The sequence below is a fragment of the Schistocerca piceifrons genome, chromosome 5, assembly GCF_021461385.2.
Source record: "Schistocerca piceifrons isolate TAMUIC-IGC-003096 chromosome 5, iqSchPice1.1, whole genome shotgun sequence".
NCBI lineage: Eukaryota > Metazoa > Arthropoda > Insecta > Orthoptera > Acrididae > Schistocerca > Schistocerca piceifrons.
Window position 1 is genome coordinate 250,819,814 of NC_060142.1, and position 19,060 is coordinate 250,838,873.

Below are 19,060 nucleotides of genomic sequence, written 5' to 3' on the forward strand. Positions count from 1 at the left end.
AAAACTGTGTGCCCAACCGAGACTCGAACTCGGGACCTTTTCCTTTCACGAGCAAGTGCTCTACCATTTGAGCTACCGAAGAACGACTCATGCTCGGTACTCACAGCTTTACTTCTGCCAGTATCTCGTCTCCTACCTTCCAAACTTTACAGAAGCTCTCCTGCGAACCTTGCAGAACTAGCACTCCTGAAAGAAAGGATATAGTGGAGACATGGCTTAGCCACAGCCTGGGGGATGTTTCTCATTCTGGAAACATTAAAAGTGTTTCAATTGAATTGATTCTGCAGTATTTCTCTTGCTCATGTCCTTGACATTAATGCTACCAAGTTGTGTTCTTGTACAGTAATTAGTTTCCATGTTATAACATGTTAAATATAGAAAGTTTGGGTCTAGTGCAGCAGGGGATACAACCCATCGGCTTTGGACAATGATGTCACAAATCGCCAGAGAGCAGTTTACCATTTTCGCTTTTGCTGTTATGTTTCAGTTTCGTTTTTTTACTGATTGCTTAATAAAGTGGATCTGTTTATTCTATCTCGTGAGATTTTTTTTTAAAAGCCAAAAAACACTCATCAGCCACTGAAGGGAGCTACAACACTAAGAAGAATCGCTTCTCGATTGGCTACTTGTGACGTCATTGTCCAAAGCCGACGGGTTGTATCCCCTGCTACACTAGTCCCGAAAGTTTAACTGTAACCAAGCAGTAGTTTTCTTTGATGACAATATCAGTTCCAGTGCACAACTGAATTTCAAAATGTCTTGTGGGGTGAAAATCCATTACTGCTGCTATCTTGTGCTGACAATGAGATGACTTTCAGAGAAATACTGAATTATTTCATTTGTAATACAGTTTCATAGTTTTTGTAGTTGCTCATGACCTTTACACTTGCATGCAATAGATGTAGCATCAGCATACAGAACTATCCTTGAATTTGGGGAGCAGTATTTTGTCATTTACATAAATCGACAAAAGAAAGTATCCCAGTACTAAGTCCTGGGTACCCTGTATTACATATCAGTAATTTTAGATCAGTGTATGCCACTCGTCATTCTTAAGAGTGAAAACTGATTTGTGTTAGATAAGGTTTTATTAAACTGTGAACAATTATCAGCATTATTACCCAGCCGTTTTCCCAGAGTATTTACTATCTCTCTCTATAAGCAATTGATAGAGATTAGCTTTCCCATCTATAGCTTATCGCAGAAAGTTCAGTAACACCTTCAACATGTAAGGAATTGAGCACCAACTATTGGCACTTTTGCAACATCACCATAAGGTTTGATATCCCTACTGAAAGACGAGCAGATATTTTTTGTTAATTGGTGCATAATAAGGTTCTTTTTTGGTATACCAGTTCTCAGTAATAACTGAAACATCTGGTTTATTAAAACGTGCTATTATGTCCAAATCATTGTGCTTGCTTCCTAGGCTCGTAAAGTTTTGGAAGATGATCTTTGTTCGCAGGTTGCATTGTCACCACATGTTTTTTCTTTTTTTTTTGTTTGTAACCATAAATATCCTCATTAACTAAATCAGATGTACTTGTCAAACTGGGAAGAGGACACAAAAAGGTCACACATGTACAAAATAATAATAAAAGGAAAGATTCAAAACGAGTTTCTTACAGCAAAAAGTAAAACTTAATTGTTTTTGGATATATTACTTACTTCTAACCTTCATTCAAAATCTTAAGAAGGCTGTTAGTTTAGTGTCTTCAAGGCATAATGCTGTTTCACTGAGCATCGCAACAATCAAGCCTGAGATAGTAGTGTACTATGATACTACCTATGAAGAAATTGATGCACTGGATGTGAAGTGCACTGTTTAGTCTACCCAGCAGGTGTTCCACAAGATGACCCTGCACTATTCTATAGCATCATGAATATTTGTGTGGTATATACATTAGTGATACATTCATCACTGACAGAAAATTTAATAATCACATTTTTCCTTCAAGTTTCTGAAGTGGCAGTTGATGAGATCATATATGAAGAGACAGCTATTAACCCACACTTTCAGCATGAAGTAGGACTACAATTACCAGAACTCTGAAATGTGGATCTAGTAAACCTAGAGTTGCTCTAGGAAAATAAGTAAAATATGACATGTGTCCCAGATCAAAGATGAGAAAATGAAAGGTTGCTGTATTAGTTATAGCACACAAATATGCAGTTACTAAGAAGTGTGAAATGACTGTGTTCAAAGCTATGTAGACTTGTTTAATTCCTGGTTTAAGTCATTCACATTATTTCATTGCTGTGTTTCCTGCTGCCATCCATTAATATCAGAATGTCAACAACTACTTTGTTACTTTAAAATCTTCAACATGTTCACTGTGGCTGACACAAAGGTCAATAAGAGCTACTAGCCACGAGCTTTTAAGTGTCAGCTGCAGTGAATGTGCAAAACAAAAAAATTTTTGCAATTTAATTTAAAGTCCTATTCAGATTCCTTTTTCAGGCATGTTTATTTTTAAATATTAAAACTGATGAGAGTTTCATTACAAGACCCCTAATTTTGAAATCTGGATGACATCATCCCAGCACTGCAACAACATATGCACCATACACAACAGGTTCAATGCAATCTCTCCTCTCCACAAATTTGCACCTCAGATGTGTTATATGTCATATATATGTTATACATCATATAATACTACAGTTAATTTTCCATATATCTGAGCAAAACGAGTTATTGTGTGTCCATGTTTATCTCTTCTAGGCATTGCATCTTTCCCTAACTTCAGTGTGCTTTACAATAAAATTTGTATGAAAAGTTTTCTGTATAAATTACCTATTCTACAGCTAATGCTTGTGTAACCCAGTGTGCCATTCAGGTGGGTTTACTGGTGTGTCAATATAATTGTCAGGTTTGGTTTGAGAGTTCTTCTTGAAATATATTCCCACATAAATTTTTATCTATTCTCGGTTGCAAAATATATTACACACTGTCAGTGCCATTTCAATGCAAAGATTTTAAATCATGCTGGGGAATATACTAATAACACAGTTGCAGCATACCTCAGAAATTTAATTTTAGTTGCTTCAACCAATGACAATTACGGACCAAGTCTTGCACTGCCCTGTTTTGTGTATTAACCCGTTGGCTGGCATGAAGGCGCCGGTGGTCACAGCAGATTGCTCTGGTGGGGCCAGCACTGATATGGTAACAACCAGGTATCAGCAATTTTACACTTTAATCTTACCGAGGATAAATATTTACTTATATTTGATATCCCTTACCATTTCAAGACAATTTTTCGGTTTGCAGCATTTTTATTTAAATGACTACAGAGTTATTCATGAATTCAGTCTTAGATACATATTTAACATAATATATTTAACTGTGTAAAGGATAATTCCTGAAACAGTAATTAGCATTCTAGCTGTATCTTTTTAGCCAAGGCTGTACAGATGCATATACTTCACACTAGTTCCTAAACGACTGCTTAACACATTGACTACCATGCTGCTGACAGCAGAGCAGCACACTTACTGCTGTATTCCAGACCTAATCATGTCAGGGCCAAGAAATGCAGAAGATAATCTCTCAGGGAGTACTACAATCTAATAATGTAAACTTATAACTAAAGAGGCCATTTCCAATTATGTCTACTAAGCAAATTATGCTTTGAGTCAGTGATTTCTTTTGCCATAACTGACCAGTGAACACGCATGCCATAGGATGGTGAATATTTATACTTTGCCTATGAGAAGCAGCTATGCACATAGACCAATTTATGTTGAAATTATCACCTGGGTATTTTAATTAAATTTGGTCTACTAAAAGCAACATGATAAAGGACTCAAAAGAAAGACACACACAGAATTAATTTCTTTATTAACAATGCTCAGATTTCCACATCACCATAGAGGTACCAAGCTGGATGCGTTACTCGTTTTTTTTTACATGGCGAGTTTCCCCAGTAGGCCTATAAAGCATGAAACAGACAAAAAAGCTACTTCTCGTTGTCTTCTCTTCCTTGGACTTTCACTTCAGAAACTCTGAAACATCCATTACAAAAACACATTACACCACTCACAAACCTGGATTCAGTCACTGCAATTCATATCTATTTTACTGTCAAAAATACTGACTATGATCAATGATTAATTGTGAACATTCAAAAGTTTTCAAATGTGCATGTTACTGTTAGAATACAGTTACTACACAATTTTTGATCAGGAAAAAGTTACGATGATTGCAACTTAAATACCGAAGCCATTTGTTATGAGAATACGCCGTTACCACAAATAATCCACATAGATGCATTGAAAGAAACTTTACTGAGTAACATAATGCATCAGAACACTATAGGCACAAAGAATGAAATTTCTGTAGATTTACTACATTTTACTTTTCTTGCGCATGATAACATTACTAACGGAAGTTACTTACCGTCCATTGTCTGGAATATAAACTATCCTTTCTCGTCTGCAAACACGTGCTTTTGCAGCAAGCATTATCAATTTTTTTCCGTGATTGAAAAGCTTTAACGCACACAAATCCCGCCATCATACACAAATCCACAATGCATCAGCATGCCATGTTCAAAGAATATCCGCGTTTCGAATACTACCAGCGATATTGGCTTACATGAGAGACGACGTCATGCCATGATATGACGTCATGATTCCTCGGGGCCCGCGAGACGCTTCTCCTTTACGCTGGCGGAGGATGCTAAGTTCACCCAACCTGGATATGATGTGACGTCATTATGCCGTATACAAGCTTTAGTCGATTAACACACCTATCGACTTTTACGAACGTTCGAGATTCTAAACTGTCGTCAGCTAGTGGTTTGTTTTGACACGTGCGATTCTGAAAACAGCTCAGTGTGGCAGCGTATATGTATTTCGCCAAAATAAAAGAGCTGGATATTAATAGAAATATTCCTGACCGTGGCTTTAAAAACACCACGTAAAAAAGTGAAGTCTTCTTATGTCCCGACCAGATTAGATTGTGTGATTGTTGTATTGAATGCTTAAGCCCGGTCCACACGCAACGGTCTGTCTGCGCAGACATCGGCGCAGATGTCTGTACATGCAAAAGATCGCTGCAAATGTGATGTGTTCACACGACACAAACCCCAATCTATTACTCGCCCGCCATCTGTCGGTGTAGAAAAGAAATATCAGTGGCAAGCGACTACGCTCCCCGTAAACGTCAAAAATTTAATTCCGTTATTTTGAAATATAGAAATGGAGGAAGTTCTGTCGTGGTCTGTGTTCGCAACTTGTGTTGTAAAAAACATTCAGACCAACCGCAGGAAACAGAGAAAGTGGTCAAAAGGTATAGACAGTGGCTGCTAAAGCGAAAGCAGTTTTCTCACGTAAATTTACTGCGAGAGTTGCAGGGCGAACCTAACGACTGGCGAAATTATTTGCTTATGAGAAAAAATACTTGTATAGAGAAGGGCAATTTCTCCTCATGAACGCCTGGCGGTAACATTAAGATTCCTAGCAACAGGAAGGAGCTACAAGGATTTGGAATTTTCAACTGCAATATCGAAACAAGAGTTCAGTGAAATAATACCCGCAATTTTTCAATTAGAGCATTGTATGCTGTTGTCTTTTTGTCTCAGTCACTATATTCTTTACTTTAATCCTCCACAGCCATGGGTGGTTTCTATATATTTCAATGAATTCACTTACAAACTCCCGAGAAGACTGACGAGTATCAGCCATTTTAATGCCCTGTGCGCACAAATACAAACACTAGACTGAGCAAACAGCTGTTTCGCGCCAGATTTGCGGCGATCTCCTGTCCACACGCTCCAACTTGTCTGCGCAGATGTGGTTTGAACCCACAGATTTGAGAGGTTTCGCTCAAACCTCCAACTCCAACTTCCAGGTTTGCACACACCTGAGGTTGGTGCAAATCTTCTGTCCACACGCAACGATCTGTCTGCGCAGATGTGATGTGCGCAGACATTTGCGCAGACAGATCGTTGCGTGTGGACGGGCCTTTACGCCGAAAATAATATTTATTTATTATCAACATTTTAGTATGGTTTCATACAATTGGTCTTGTCAGTACATATTAGATTGTAGCAGCATACTCTTGCTGACTTTTTTTCCTTAATTTATACAGCTGAAAGAGAACTCGTGCAAGTTTGTTAGCTAAGTAATTTATATGTCCATCCGAAGATAGTCTTTTATCAACCATAATTCCAAGTAATTTTACACTCGGACCGCAGAGACAGGTACCTTAGTGTCCAGTAATGACCGATGTGTAGAATGATTGAATTTCGAACTTAAAAAGAAAAATATGAGGCATAGTTTAAGAAAAATCGTCGACCGGAGATGAAATAGGAGGGGAAGTGGATTTCCCAATGTAATCTTAAACAAAGGTTAGTGTCTAGTACTGACTGACGCATGAAATGATTGAATGCAGTCTCATTCCATGGTGGTATGATAGTGTCAAAGCATTCCATGGTGGTAAGCTTTTCTCTCATTAGTCTCTCGAATGCTGAACACATATTTAGAGACAAGCAAACGAAAAACAACGACAGGACACAAACAAAGTACAATACACGATTTAAACGCAAGGAACGCGAAACACATTTAAACGAACGGCGCAGAGCACAGCGCTACCACAGTCTAATATAACAGTCGCGACACTCACTGCTGTAAAAGTTGTTGCCGTTTGACAGATGGAGCGACACTAGCGCTCCAAGCGGTAGGTAAGGTGAACGTCAGACGCGTCGTAAGCATAATGTTTGTTTACATCCATTTCCTACGTAATTTCCGCATTATTTGAGTTATTTTCTTGCCTCCAAGGGTTTGTGTGGTATCAGAAGGCATATATGTTTCTAAAAATGATTCTAAAATAAGCGCCAGCACGGACAAAAATCATGAATAGAGTGGCAAGCTACAACACATTCGTGAAGAAACACTTGTGACATTGGACAGAATTACAGCTTACCACGTTCATATCAAAAGAATATAAACACACAGATTCACATGTCAGAAGCACAGACATGTACCTCTACTTGCAAAAACGATCGACAGCTCGTTTATCGTTCTGTAGGCCTACTGCGTTTGTTTGTCATTTTCGCCTGTTGCCACAAGTACGACCTTCATCTTTTTATTATTCTAAGTGGGACAAGCAACTGCCAAATAGTGGGAAGAATATGCTGAAAACACTATAATGAGCTGATTACACTACATTTCACGAAAAACCAAATATTTGTATAATTTCCTTGTTCACTTGCTCCTTCTGATACAATTTCTGTCGCTGTCTGTAGGCACTTTCCTTGTCCCGTAATAGTTTCGCTCGAAGTCTAGCGATTTGCACATTCTGACACTTCACACGCTTTTGCAAGACACGAACAGCTGCACTTAATCTAACCACTTCATCGTCAAAGCAGGTCTGTGTTGACGATTCACACGAATCTGGCACTGATACATGGTGAGCTGAACCAGCTGCTTCTGTGTCATAGGACTGTTTTACTGCTTTAGATTGACTGTCGAATCTTTGTGGCAGTTTCCTCTTCATCGTCAGCTGAGGTGGCTTATTTGGAATGTCAAACAGGGTGGGTACTGCATTCCACACGAGTTTGTTGTTGTCTGCGTTCATGAACTGGTTTTGTTCGAAATGTAGCGAACAAAACCTAATATTACTATACAGGTACACTGGGTCTTTCTTCATGAGGTCTTCTCGTCTGCTATTAACAAGCCATTTTCTGCTCCTAAAACGAAACATTCATCATTTATACACATATAGTTTGCAAGTGAATCCTGACGATACAGTTTAGTAACATGATGGTTATACCTCTCAGGATCCTTAGGAAACCTAAAAAAAGACGGCTTTGGTGTCTTCTTTCTGTTGTTGGTGCAATTTATTGCGCTACAAACGCTCCCGCCAGTAAAAGCCATTGTAAAAATCAAAATAAACAACCACTATTCTCCTTCACGATCGCGCCGAACTCACAGTGTAACCTACCAGCCGCTTGGGGCGCTGCTGGCGCTGTAGGCAACAAAATCGAGGCGAAGTGTCGCGACTGTTATATTAGACTGTGGCGCTACCCTGTCACAATCTCTCGAAAGTTCACAAAAGTCGAATAGTCGATATACGGCTTTTATCGTTTTCGATGTAGCGTGGTTACGTCATATTGACGTCACATCGTATCCAAGTCCTCCTACGCTGGCAAGTATAGGAGGTGTTCTTTCTCGAAATCAGAGATCACTGTTTGGAAGCAGCCGCATGTGTGGAAAGAAATACTTTGGAAATCAGGATGTTTTGTAAATAGAGAATTAAAGCAGGAAAAATGGGAGCTGGTGAAAAGCTAAGTAAGGCAGCACAGCTACTACGATCTCTCCCGCGGGTGACACTGGCAAATATTCGCAATAATCCAGGATCACGTAAGAAGGTAAACACTTTATATTGATATCCAGATAATGCACAACAATATTTTATATATGGTAGTGTCACGAACTATTATAAACTTCGGAAGTATTACAGCGTTCACAGATAACGAAATAAGTTTTCTTAGGAGAAATGTGGTGTGACAGTGCCAACTCCCCCTTAGCCCTCCCCCCTTGACATAATTCTTGGTTGTGGTGACAGTCGCCCGTAGCGCTCCCCGATCACTGGGTTAGATTGAAAGCCGATAAATTGGTTGTGAGTTGGCGAAGGCGACGAATGTACATGAAAAATAAATGTTTATGTGACCACTTTTTGTAACCTAGACTAATTTCTATGTTTGCAAATCATTTTTTACGGGTGTTCTTTTAAAAAAATAAAACTGTAAGGTAAATTCCGAAAACTAGTATTAAACAAACAAATCCCTGACGAATATTTTTGTACATATTAGGCACATACATCGCACGTAAACTGCGAAAAATTCAAGGAGCATCCACTGAATAACTTCCACCATGCTTCGTTAGATCCATACAGGAAAACTTGTCTTTTGGAAACACTTATCACATAATTGTGCATTGGCAACTTGAATGAATAATATGCTTGATTTGTATCAAAATAGTGTAAAAGTCAATTTACAGATTTAGCCTGCTTACATTTGTTATATGTTAAGATGATGCATGTTTCCAAAAGTGTCAAATAAGAAGTGAACAAAAGTTACTATTTGAAAAATGCATTAGGCCTACTATGTTTGTTTTACAGTATAAGTTATCAGGTACATACGGTGTGTTATCAAATGAACATTGTACAACAGAGACCAGCCGAATGTGGCAGTGACAGTAGGAAGACGCTGACATATTTGAGAGGATGGGATTAGTTCTGTTTGACCATCCTGATTTAGGTTTGCCATGGTTTTCATAAACCATTTCAGGCAAATGCTGGAGTGGTTCATTCACTAAGACCACAGTTCACCACATGCCCTTCCTCGCAGAAACGTACTTGTATATTCTATGTGTGTGTATATTGTGAGGTATTGATTTTCATCATATTATGATGGCAAATTCTTTATCACGTTGAAATGATTCCTGGATTAATACATGGTTTAAGCAATTTTCGTGGGTACGCACGGCCAAAAATTTTTGCGTTTTTGTACCATACTCACTGATGTATGTTAATGTTTTACACATGATTAACATACTTTTCATACAGTGCTGGATTAATTGTATCCCCTCCTGGAAATGGTTATGGATCTTAGTGAAATTCAGTTCTATTGTTTATAATACAAATTCCGTAAAATTTAATTTTTTTCATAGAGACTATTATGATATTTCGCAGTCAGATACGTTGTATCGATAACAGAACGTTCTAGGCCTATCTGGCTAAATTTCTGTATTTAAGACTTGTGATATATGATGAGTAATAAATGGCCCTATCAATCAAGTAATCTTTCCGGAGAACAATATATCACCTCGGTTCTTCCATTGAGCCTGTATGTATGTATTCAGTAGGTACTTGTGAATAATCAGTCACAGTTTAATCATTCTCTTCAACTTTGTTAGGATCTTGTACTTTATCTGACTGCTTGGCCTCATGTTTCCCTAATTCCATACATTTTTAGGTCAGTTATTGGCATTATTTTGTCATGGTGTGCATAGTGCAGTATTGGAAATACGGAAGCGTCCGATACCGCCCGTCTGCTTTGACCCATGACGTCACAAATATGGCGGAAACGACCATAAACCACGATTCCAGTATGGCGCATATAAAGGCGTTACGTACACATTATGAGGATGAAAATACATCGAAAAACACACACACTTTCCACAAAAAGCCTAATGACACTAACAGGACAAGCGCGGGAAATGGGGTGTTTTTGGGTGGAGGAAAACTAAATATAAACAAATTTAGACACCCACCCCCCATACAAAATCACACAAAACGACGAAAAAAAAAAACCGACATCACAAAACTTCCCAAATACCACTAAACACAATATCATCTGGAATCGGACACTTCCCTTGACATATAGCTCAACAGCAGCACCCGGTCCCATAAATTAGGATCAAACACTTCCCTTGGCCTATATAGCTCAAAAACATCTCCCGATATCAATAGCAACATACATAGCCACTTATTGGGATCGAACACTTCCCTTGACCTGCGCACTTAATTTTATCCGTCATATCCATTCCTGAACAAAAACAACAACCGATTAATTTTACTAAAATTACCACGCGACGTACAGCGAACAACATTAAATTAACCTTCACACAAAATCATTAACTCACTGAAATGAATTCCACTACAAATACAGCCGACAATCGAACAATTCTGGATAATGAGCAGAAGCAAACTGAGCCCATTACACCACACAAACGAAAACCCTGAACATACCACCAGACAGCACGCGCCGTCATGACGTCACACACGACAACACCCTTATGTCACGGGTCAAAGCCGACGCATGGGATCGGACGCTTCTGTCGACCCGCAGTATTGTTATCTGGGCGTTTTACTACCTTCCCTTAACATGTTGCAATCATTTTTGTATGATGTACAAATAATATCAGAACTCGACTAGTTCTGCCAATTGTGTGTAGGCCCTCACTTCTCTTTTCTGTTTACAAGATATTTTAAATACCTTATTATCAATCTACTTCACTTGCCATATTACCTTTGAATTTGACTGTCAGATGCGTACAGTGTGCTGATTCGGGACTCAAACATGGAACATAGCCTTTTGTGGGTAACGCTGTACCGATTGAGCTATTCAAGCATGACTTGAACCCTTACACTGTTACTAAGACATTTCTTGGTGATATTGTTTCTTCTAGGAATGCTAGTCTCACTGTGTAAGCAAGTAGAGCTTCTGTGAAGTTTGGAAAGTAGGAGTAAGATAATGGTTGGTTGCTTGATTTGGCAGGGGAGACCAAACAACAAGGTCATCGGTTCCATCAGATTTTCTTTCTAAGGAACTATCCCGGCATTTGCCTGAAGCGATTTAGGTAAATAGTGGAAAACCTAAATCAGGATGGCTGGACACGGGCTTGAATCATCATCCTCCTGAATGCAAGTCCAGAGTGCTAACCACTGCAGCACCTCGTTCAGTGAGAAGTGTAGAATTTAAGTTGTGACGGTTGTTGTGACTCAGACCTGGATTCATCAGTCTGTATGAGTATTGCCTTTGGAAGGCAAGGTATAATGTTTGATTCCCAGTTCATAACAGAGTTTGAACCTGCTGGGAAGTGTCAAGCCAGACACATCACACTACAGATTGAGTCATACTAGACATATTTTCTTTATTTTAATGCAGACTGGTATGACACTCATTTATTCTTATAATAAGACTGAAAAGTGCACACACAAGTATTTCAGTCAAGTGATTGTACAATGAATTAATTAATTTAACATCAGTTACATGGTATTGACACTGAAGTAAATATTATGTTCTGCTCATACAGCCTTTGCTTTTTGGGACCTTGTCAGAGAATTTCACCATCACCTATTATTTACTCGGGTCGACAGAAGCGTCCGATCCCACGCGTCGGCTTTGACCCGTGACGTAAGGATGTTGCCGTGTGTGACGTCATGACGGCGCGGAGTTTGGTTTGAGTGTGGCTGTCGCCAGTTCTGTTTTATCTTATTTTATTTACTTTTCTGATCTGTTCGTTCTATCTCGTGAGATTTTTTTAAAATTTAAAAACACTTATTACTTATTTTAATTATCTGTTTCCTCCAATTTCTGTTTTAGTTTATTATATTTATCTTTCTGATCTGTTCGTTCTATCCCGTGAGATTTTTTTTTTAAAAAAGACAAAAAACACTAATCAGCTACTGAAGCATCTTTATCTTCTATGGGTTGCAGGGGTTACGACCCCTGGGGAGGTGGGTGGGTATTCATGCATGGCTGTCTTCACTTACACGTTGTAGCTATGCAAGGCATCTAAATTTGTTTATATTTAGTTTGCCCCCCACCCAAAACACCCCATTTCCCGCACTTGTCCCGTTAGTGTCATTAGGCTTCTTGTGGAAAGTGTGTGTTTGTTTTTGTTTCCGCCATATTTGTGACGTCATGGGTCAAAGCAGACGGGTGGGATCGGACGCTTCCGTATTTCCATTTACTCTGGATGACTGTAGTCTTTACCTAGTTATTTTATGTCTGGTTTTCACACCATACAGTTTGTGTGAGTTGTACGTCTCTGTTAACAGTATATTACTTGATAATGACCTGTGGTGAAAAATAAATCATAATAGCCTAAGAGGTACATCTTATTGTGTAGACTCCTTACCATGGTACACGTTAGCTTCACTTATTCTGTACTTATTTCGAATACTATTACTGACAGAGACATAAACATAAAACATTGGGTTTGTTTGGAGGGGTAAATGTCACTGCTAGTGTGTTTTATGTTTTCAGACTAAGAGAGGAAGGGCACAACATGGAGGAGATAAACATGGAGCTGGAAACAAAGGCTCTGGTCAGAGACAGAATTTTATGCGACTGGGCTATGAAACTGGTAACAATCCTTTTTACCTGCGATTTGGCTATGAGCCTTATTACAAGGGGCATCAGTAAGTATAGATGAAGTAAAAAACTGTAGTATGGCACATAATTTTCTGCACACTTTAGAGCAATTTAAATTGTCTTGAGTGCACCAGAGTTACAGTTAGTTTTAATTTGGATTCCACTTGTAGCTGATGTGTCACATTGGTTAATTTGATCATGCCATAGTGTGCATTTTGTGACTGATTTATGGTTTGTTGCAATCATTTATATAACATAAAACATAAACGTTAGGGGATAAAGAAGAATATTTGATAAGTTATTGGCTTTGACAAGTGGCATAGGAAATGTGACGACAAACAATGTAAACAACATGGTGGCTATAACATGACATAAGTGGCAATTTTTTCAAACAGGCTAAGATACAGGTCACTCCATCGTCACAACCAGCTTTTTTACTTTCACATTCATTGGCATCGCCAACTCAACCAAACTGTCACCTTTCACTATAACAAAGATATTGGGCTAATCTACAGATCAGTCTGTCCACAACTAGGTTCTTTTCCTTTCACGATCATTACCTTCACCAGCTAACAATGAAACAGTGAACGTTTTTACCAAAATGTGACATCATTACGCCACTCGTCAGAGCTGTTGACAGAATATTCAAAAGTCTGTCTATCTCCTAAGTGTACTGTTTTATAGAATATCGATCCATAAAAATTTGAGTCATATTGAACATCTGTCCACAGAACTCCTAAGGGCGAGTGAACAAACTTATTTGGATACAGACAGGCTATGACCTCATTGAAACAACTGTCCTGCAGTCACTTGACATTGACATTGATTTTTTTAACTGTTTGGATCTGAGCCTTTGTTTCATTTGATGAAATGTCATTGCAACCCATCATGATTTTGTAAGACTCTGTTAACTTCTCATGTTTGCAAGTGTGTTTTTGTAGTTCATTTTTTATCAATAATTACTCCAGGTCCTGTTATCCAATGGCACTGAAACTTTCTGTGCATGTAAGAAATTGATGAGCAAGGAATATAATTTTTTTAATTTATTTTGTGAATAATGTATTAACTTAATTTTGTTTCCATTTTTATTACAAATTATTTGCAAGAAGGCACCAGCGTCTTTCTATGCCCTACAAAAATGTAAAAATCTCTTCCCTTTTGACCTGGAAAAGCAGCTTGCATAAATACTGATTCTTAAGATTGTTGACTACAGTGATGTTATCCTGAAAGTTGTTTGCTAGGAAAGTTCACGACACCTGGAACTGGTAATGAATGCCAGATTTGATATCTCTGTGACATTCGACTCTTTACTCATATTTCGCTAACTTAACGTGCAGCTATCCTGGATATGTGCAGACAAATGCAGAGATTTCCATACCCAATCTCCTTAACTGCCTTATTAGTGTTCTCTCTCTCTCTCTCTCTCTCTCTCTCTCTCTCTCTCTCTCTCTCTCTCTCACTCACACACACACACACACACACACACACACACACACACACACACACAGCCCTCTCCTTGACCTTAATTCTCTTGTCTGAAGAACATAGCAGAAGCACTTGTTCCCATCAGAGCAAAATCATTTCTTTCACTACCATCACTTAGCTGCTTTGTCAAAGTCCGTTTCGATAGCAGGAATGCCACTCTTGAACATCTCCAGCTTCAAAAGGCAGTTAATGAAATATCCACTGAGGCAACAATAATGTCCCTTCACACACACATTGTCCCATTTCATCCGCCTTTCCTATCAGACCTTTCTCATTTTCCATCACTATTAGCGTGTGCAGTCAACCCAAATTTCTCCTCTGTAAGAATTTGCTATGCCATAAAAAATCACTTTTGTTCACCTAGAAATACGTTTTGTATCTTTCACTGTTGTAGGGTGGCCAGATTTTTTATTTAAAAAAGGAGACATTACTGATAAACGGAAATGAGAAAAATGGGACAAAACAGGACACTACTTACAAATAAAATATACTTCGTAGAAGTCAGTGCTGCTTTAATAAGACAAATGAAAACTAACATTTACACATGCAGATAATTTATTTTAATAACATACTTAAAAACATACATGACACTGAATCATATTCTAATATGTCAATTTTTTCCAAGAATTCGGACAGAATTAAACCGCACACACACACAGTATTACAGATGTCATAACATGAACTTGGGGGGCTTCTGAATGCAGAGCATCACTATTAACTTTGCCCTTATCAAAAGATCTGGTATCTTGGAAGAGTTTTGGAGTGTTTAATAGGCGGTTGCAGAATTCCTGAGACTAATGTGTCGAAAAACGATGCTTGACACTTGCAGTTGCTTCAATAGTTTGAGTAGTAGGACAATTTTTTCATCAATCCAAAGGGAATTAACAATTGAAAAGACTCTTTCCATAACAGCATTTGTACCTGTTTTGCAAGAGCAAAACTCACAAACACCTCTATATTTATACATGAAATGCCTACATTTTTAAGTATGTAGAATACGTGAAGTCATCTCTTATCAGTATCCACATTATTTTTCCCCCATTCTTCAGGTTTTCTCGAACAGTTTTAATTTATCAAATAATTTATCTTCATTTGCCAGAATATATTGTCTTAAAGAATTTTCCAGACTTTTTAAGACCCCATCCCAGGATACAGAATTTTTCAATGTTATGCAATGAAATGATTTTGGAGGCTTATGTGGAGAAATTCACTTTCGTAAATAGCTAACAAAAGTGTCATAAAATAAATTTGTAATAGTTAATTGAGTGAAACCACCACCATTTCCTAAAGTAACACTGAAGAAACAGCTGACATTTGTAACTTACTGCATTTCTTGTTTTTTTTTTCTTTTCTTTTTTTTCTTTCTTTAAGCAATTCTAGTTCCTCGGGTGATTCAGTAACAGGAATTTTGGTTATTTGCAACTTTTGGATTGAATTTGAAAACATTTTAAGTTGGCTTTGCATGAAATGAAACCAAAGTAATGACTGGGGTTCCTAAAAAAACTGTCAGCAATGGAGGACACCTATCCTGAGACATGAAACAAGACTTCAGAGGTTCATAACTATCAGTAAGTGTTGTAACTCCTTGCAGAAATGACAACCATCTAGTTTTTTTTATTTCCCAGAACCTGCTTGTATTTAGTAGCAAACAAATCACAAAATGATTTCAGTTCTTCCATACGCGCAGTATAAATATGAGAATATTAAATATTTTATCTACTACAGTTAATATATCGATAGGAATAATGTCTGCAGTTGTTTGTACACCTCTGTGTACCAAATGGTCTATACTACCAATGTCTTGAATGTTCATTTTGGAATAAACACTGTTTGTCCCAGCCCTCTTGTACCCACCAATCTACAACAAAATGCAACAATCTTCTCAATTACATTAACCTTTCTTAAGAAGCCCAGGACATAAATAGCTAATAATTCTATTGTTTCTCCACCATTGTTCTGGAAATAGATTATTTTGTGCTGAATATCTTCTGTAGGGGTGAAATATGTGACTACAATTGGGGCTAGTAGTTGTAAACTTTTGTGATCTGACGCATCAGCCACCACAGACATGTACTTAGTGTCTTTAAGTTCTGATTGCACTTCATGCATTGCGTATGGTGATAAAGCATCCAGTAAAATTGACTTGCACTTTGTCCTGGAATGTATGAATTTCTCTGATAATAAGAGCTGTGCAGCATATTGAACGGAATAAGTGGTTGTGCTTTGCAGTATGAAACAGTCAGCCCTTCTTCAGCAGTTATGTGTTTATCTTGCTCAGTTTGTAATTGTTTCATACTTACAAAGGAAGTTATACTACTGGAAGTTCTCGCGAAAACTTCCACCAAGTGCTGTTTTTTCTTAATGTGTTGTTATTTCAGCATGCTTTCCTTGTTCACTGGAGAAAACTGAATGACATGAAGTACATTCTGCATTCGTAGACATTTATTTTGTTTCAAGAAAGGAAACTCTACACTGAGTTTCAGAGAAAGTAAATTTTCTGTTCCTAGTCTTCACACACAGACATCTAGAATAAAGCAAAAAAACAAATAGAATGGCCTGTGCAAGCTCACCATGCTTCCATTGTTAAAAGCTGTTCTGTACTTTTTATTGGTATTTTTCTGTATACATTGAAAGACCGAGCCACTTGCAGCTACTGCCAATCTTTGGGATTTCAGAGTGTGTAGCAAATTATTGATTATCTACATTTTAATAATACACAGAAAAATAAAATAAATTAAAGGGAATGGTTGACAACAGCAACTAATATATAAATAAAAGAATGCAGTCACGATTCAGTCCAATTTTCGAACTTTTGCTCTTCCTGCAATCTACTCACGTCTGTTGGTATATAGTCTCAGTGACGGGCCATGGCAGGGGCGCCGACTTATAAAAAATATTGGCAGGACCCATACTGGGATCTTGCCTCGAGAAATCTTCTAAATTTTAGATGGAAAAATAGTGAGTTTTAAAGTTTTTTTTTTTTTTTAAGCGTTTTAGTCATACGATCAACATTAGAACCCAAAAACTGGATTCTCGATAACTCGACACTCCGGTAAACTCGACAGACCTGACACATTTTTTGGCTTTGGAAAAGAAACAGAACCTAAACACACATGGTATTTTTGTAAAAAGCTAATTTAATTTACAGTAATAATCATGCTTATAGACTATTACAGAGCGATGAATGTAAAGCTCTGAAAAGACTAAAATTATATTTAAATAAATCCTAAACTATCGTTAAAAGAATAAAACATAAAATATTGCTGTCGCACAGTAATAGCACTTTGATTAATAAGTGAAATAGCTAATTTAAGCTTACTTTGAATAAGACTCAGGTTTCATTAAATAAAAACAATATCTCAAAGTTAATGCTTTAATACAGCTAATAAAGTTAATACAATATGCCTAATACTTTCAGTAAAAAAGTATGTAAATAGCAGATTTTAATTGGGTCTTACACCCTAAAAATATTTAAATAACTAACAGTACTATAGTAATACAGTACTAGACTAGTACTAATATTTTGAAACTGAAAATTTAACATTATGTATGTATTTAATTCTCTAGTTTATAATGATTTTTAATATTTCTCTAAATTCCATTATTAAGTCTAGAGTGTCTTTAAAGGTGCAGATGTCGACTGTCTGACTGGATTACTAAATATGAAGTTGTTGATGACTGATCGGATATCCAATTCATCCAAAACATCTTGGTGGGCATGAAGAACAGCCAAGTTGTTCAGTCGCTTCTGTTCCATTGTTGATCAGAGATATGACTTCAGACATCTAAGGGTGCTAAATGACCATTCAGCTGTTGCTGTCATTATTGGAACCACTTGGAGAAGCTTAATGCACAACATTTCTCCAGCTGCAGGCTATTGTGTAATGTACTTTCTTACATCACACTTGTTTTTTAAGACCAGTTGTTTTTTATTAGCAATATCGGCTAATATATTAAAGTGTAAGTGCAGTCTCTCAATGTCTAGGTCATTTTTGAAAAACTCCGTTGATTTTTTTTTTTTTTTTTTTTTTTTTTTTTTTTTTTTTTTTCCCACCTCTGTTTACTAAAAACAAGCACTCTTGTTCTACTGCAATGACCTGTGTGATTCCAGTTGAAGCAAACTCCTCACTAATGCAAGATTGCACCGTTTCACAAACTTCAATGTAAATAACTTTGTACTATTCCTTTGGTGTTTTGAAAGTGTACGGTGAGCTGGCTTCGTTGTTTTCTTACTTCTTTGGTATACTTCAATTTCAAGGAAGCAAAGGATCATCAACTTGTGAAGGTTTTTCTTGTAAACACAGTTCCCAAAAGTGTTCGGAACTATCATGTCTTCCATTCAATATACAAATCAAGCCCTCATATATTTTTTTCCATATCAGCAACACTTAGATGAGGGCATTGAATTTTTTCATTGACATCCTCTACTGGGTTCATTACATGGCAATAAAGATGTAAAAAGAAATAAGTCTTGAATTATAACATTGACTCAAGGTAGCCTGCACATTTGTTACCTGCCACTGTTTTATCCTCTGCAGAAAATGTTAAAAAAAACTAGAAGTTCTTCAAAGTTCTTCACTATTCTCAAGATACTAGAAGCTCGCATAGTCCATAGAGTCGGGCAAAGGGGTCATAGACTAGCTTGGTCGTCGCTGCTCTCAAAGCGTATCCTTCTGATAAGTCCC

At 37.5% G+C, this 19,060-nt stretch overlaps 1 protein-coding gene across 1 annotated transcript in view; it reads left to right on the forward strand.

Moving 5' to 3' along the window:
* The first annotated feature begins 8,121 nt into the window (after positions 1 to 8,121).
* Positions 8,122 to 19,060, forward strand: part of LOC124798179 (39S ribosomal protein L15, mitochondrial) — a 61,564-nt gene continuing 50,625 nt past the window's right edge. Inside the window, exons 1-2 of the mRNA XM_047261465.1 lie at positions 8,122 to 8,375; positions 12,783 to 12,937. Coding sequence (XP_047117421.1) covers positions 8,274 to 8,375; positions 12,783 to 12,937 — 257 coding nt within the window. The 5' untranslated portion in view covers positions 8,122 to 8,273. The remainder of the gene's footprint in view (positions 8,376 to 12,782; positions 12,938 to 19,060) is intronic.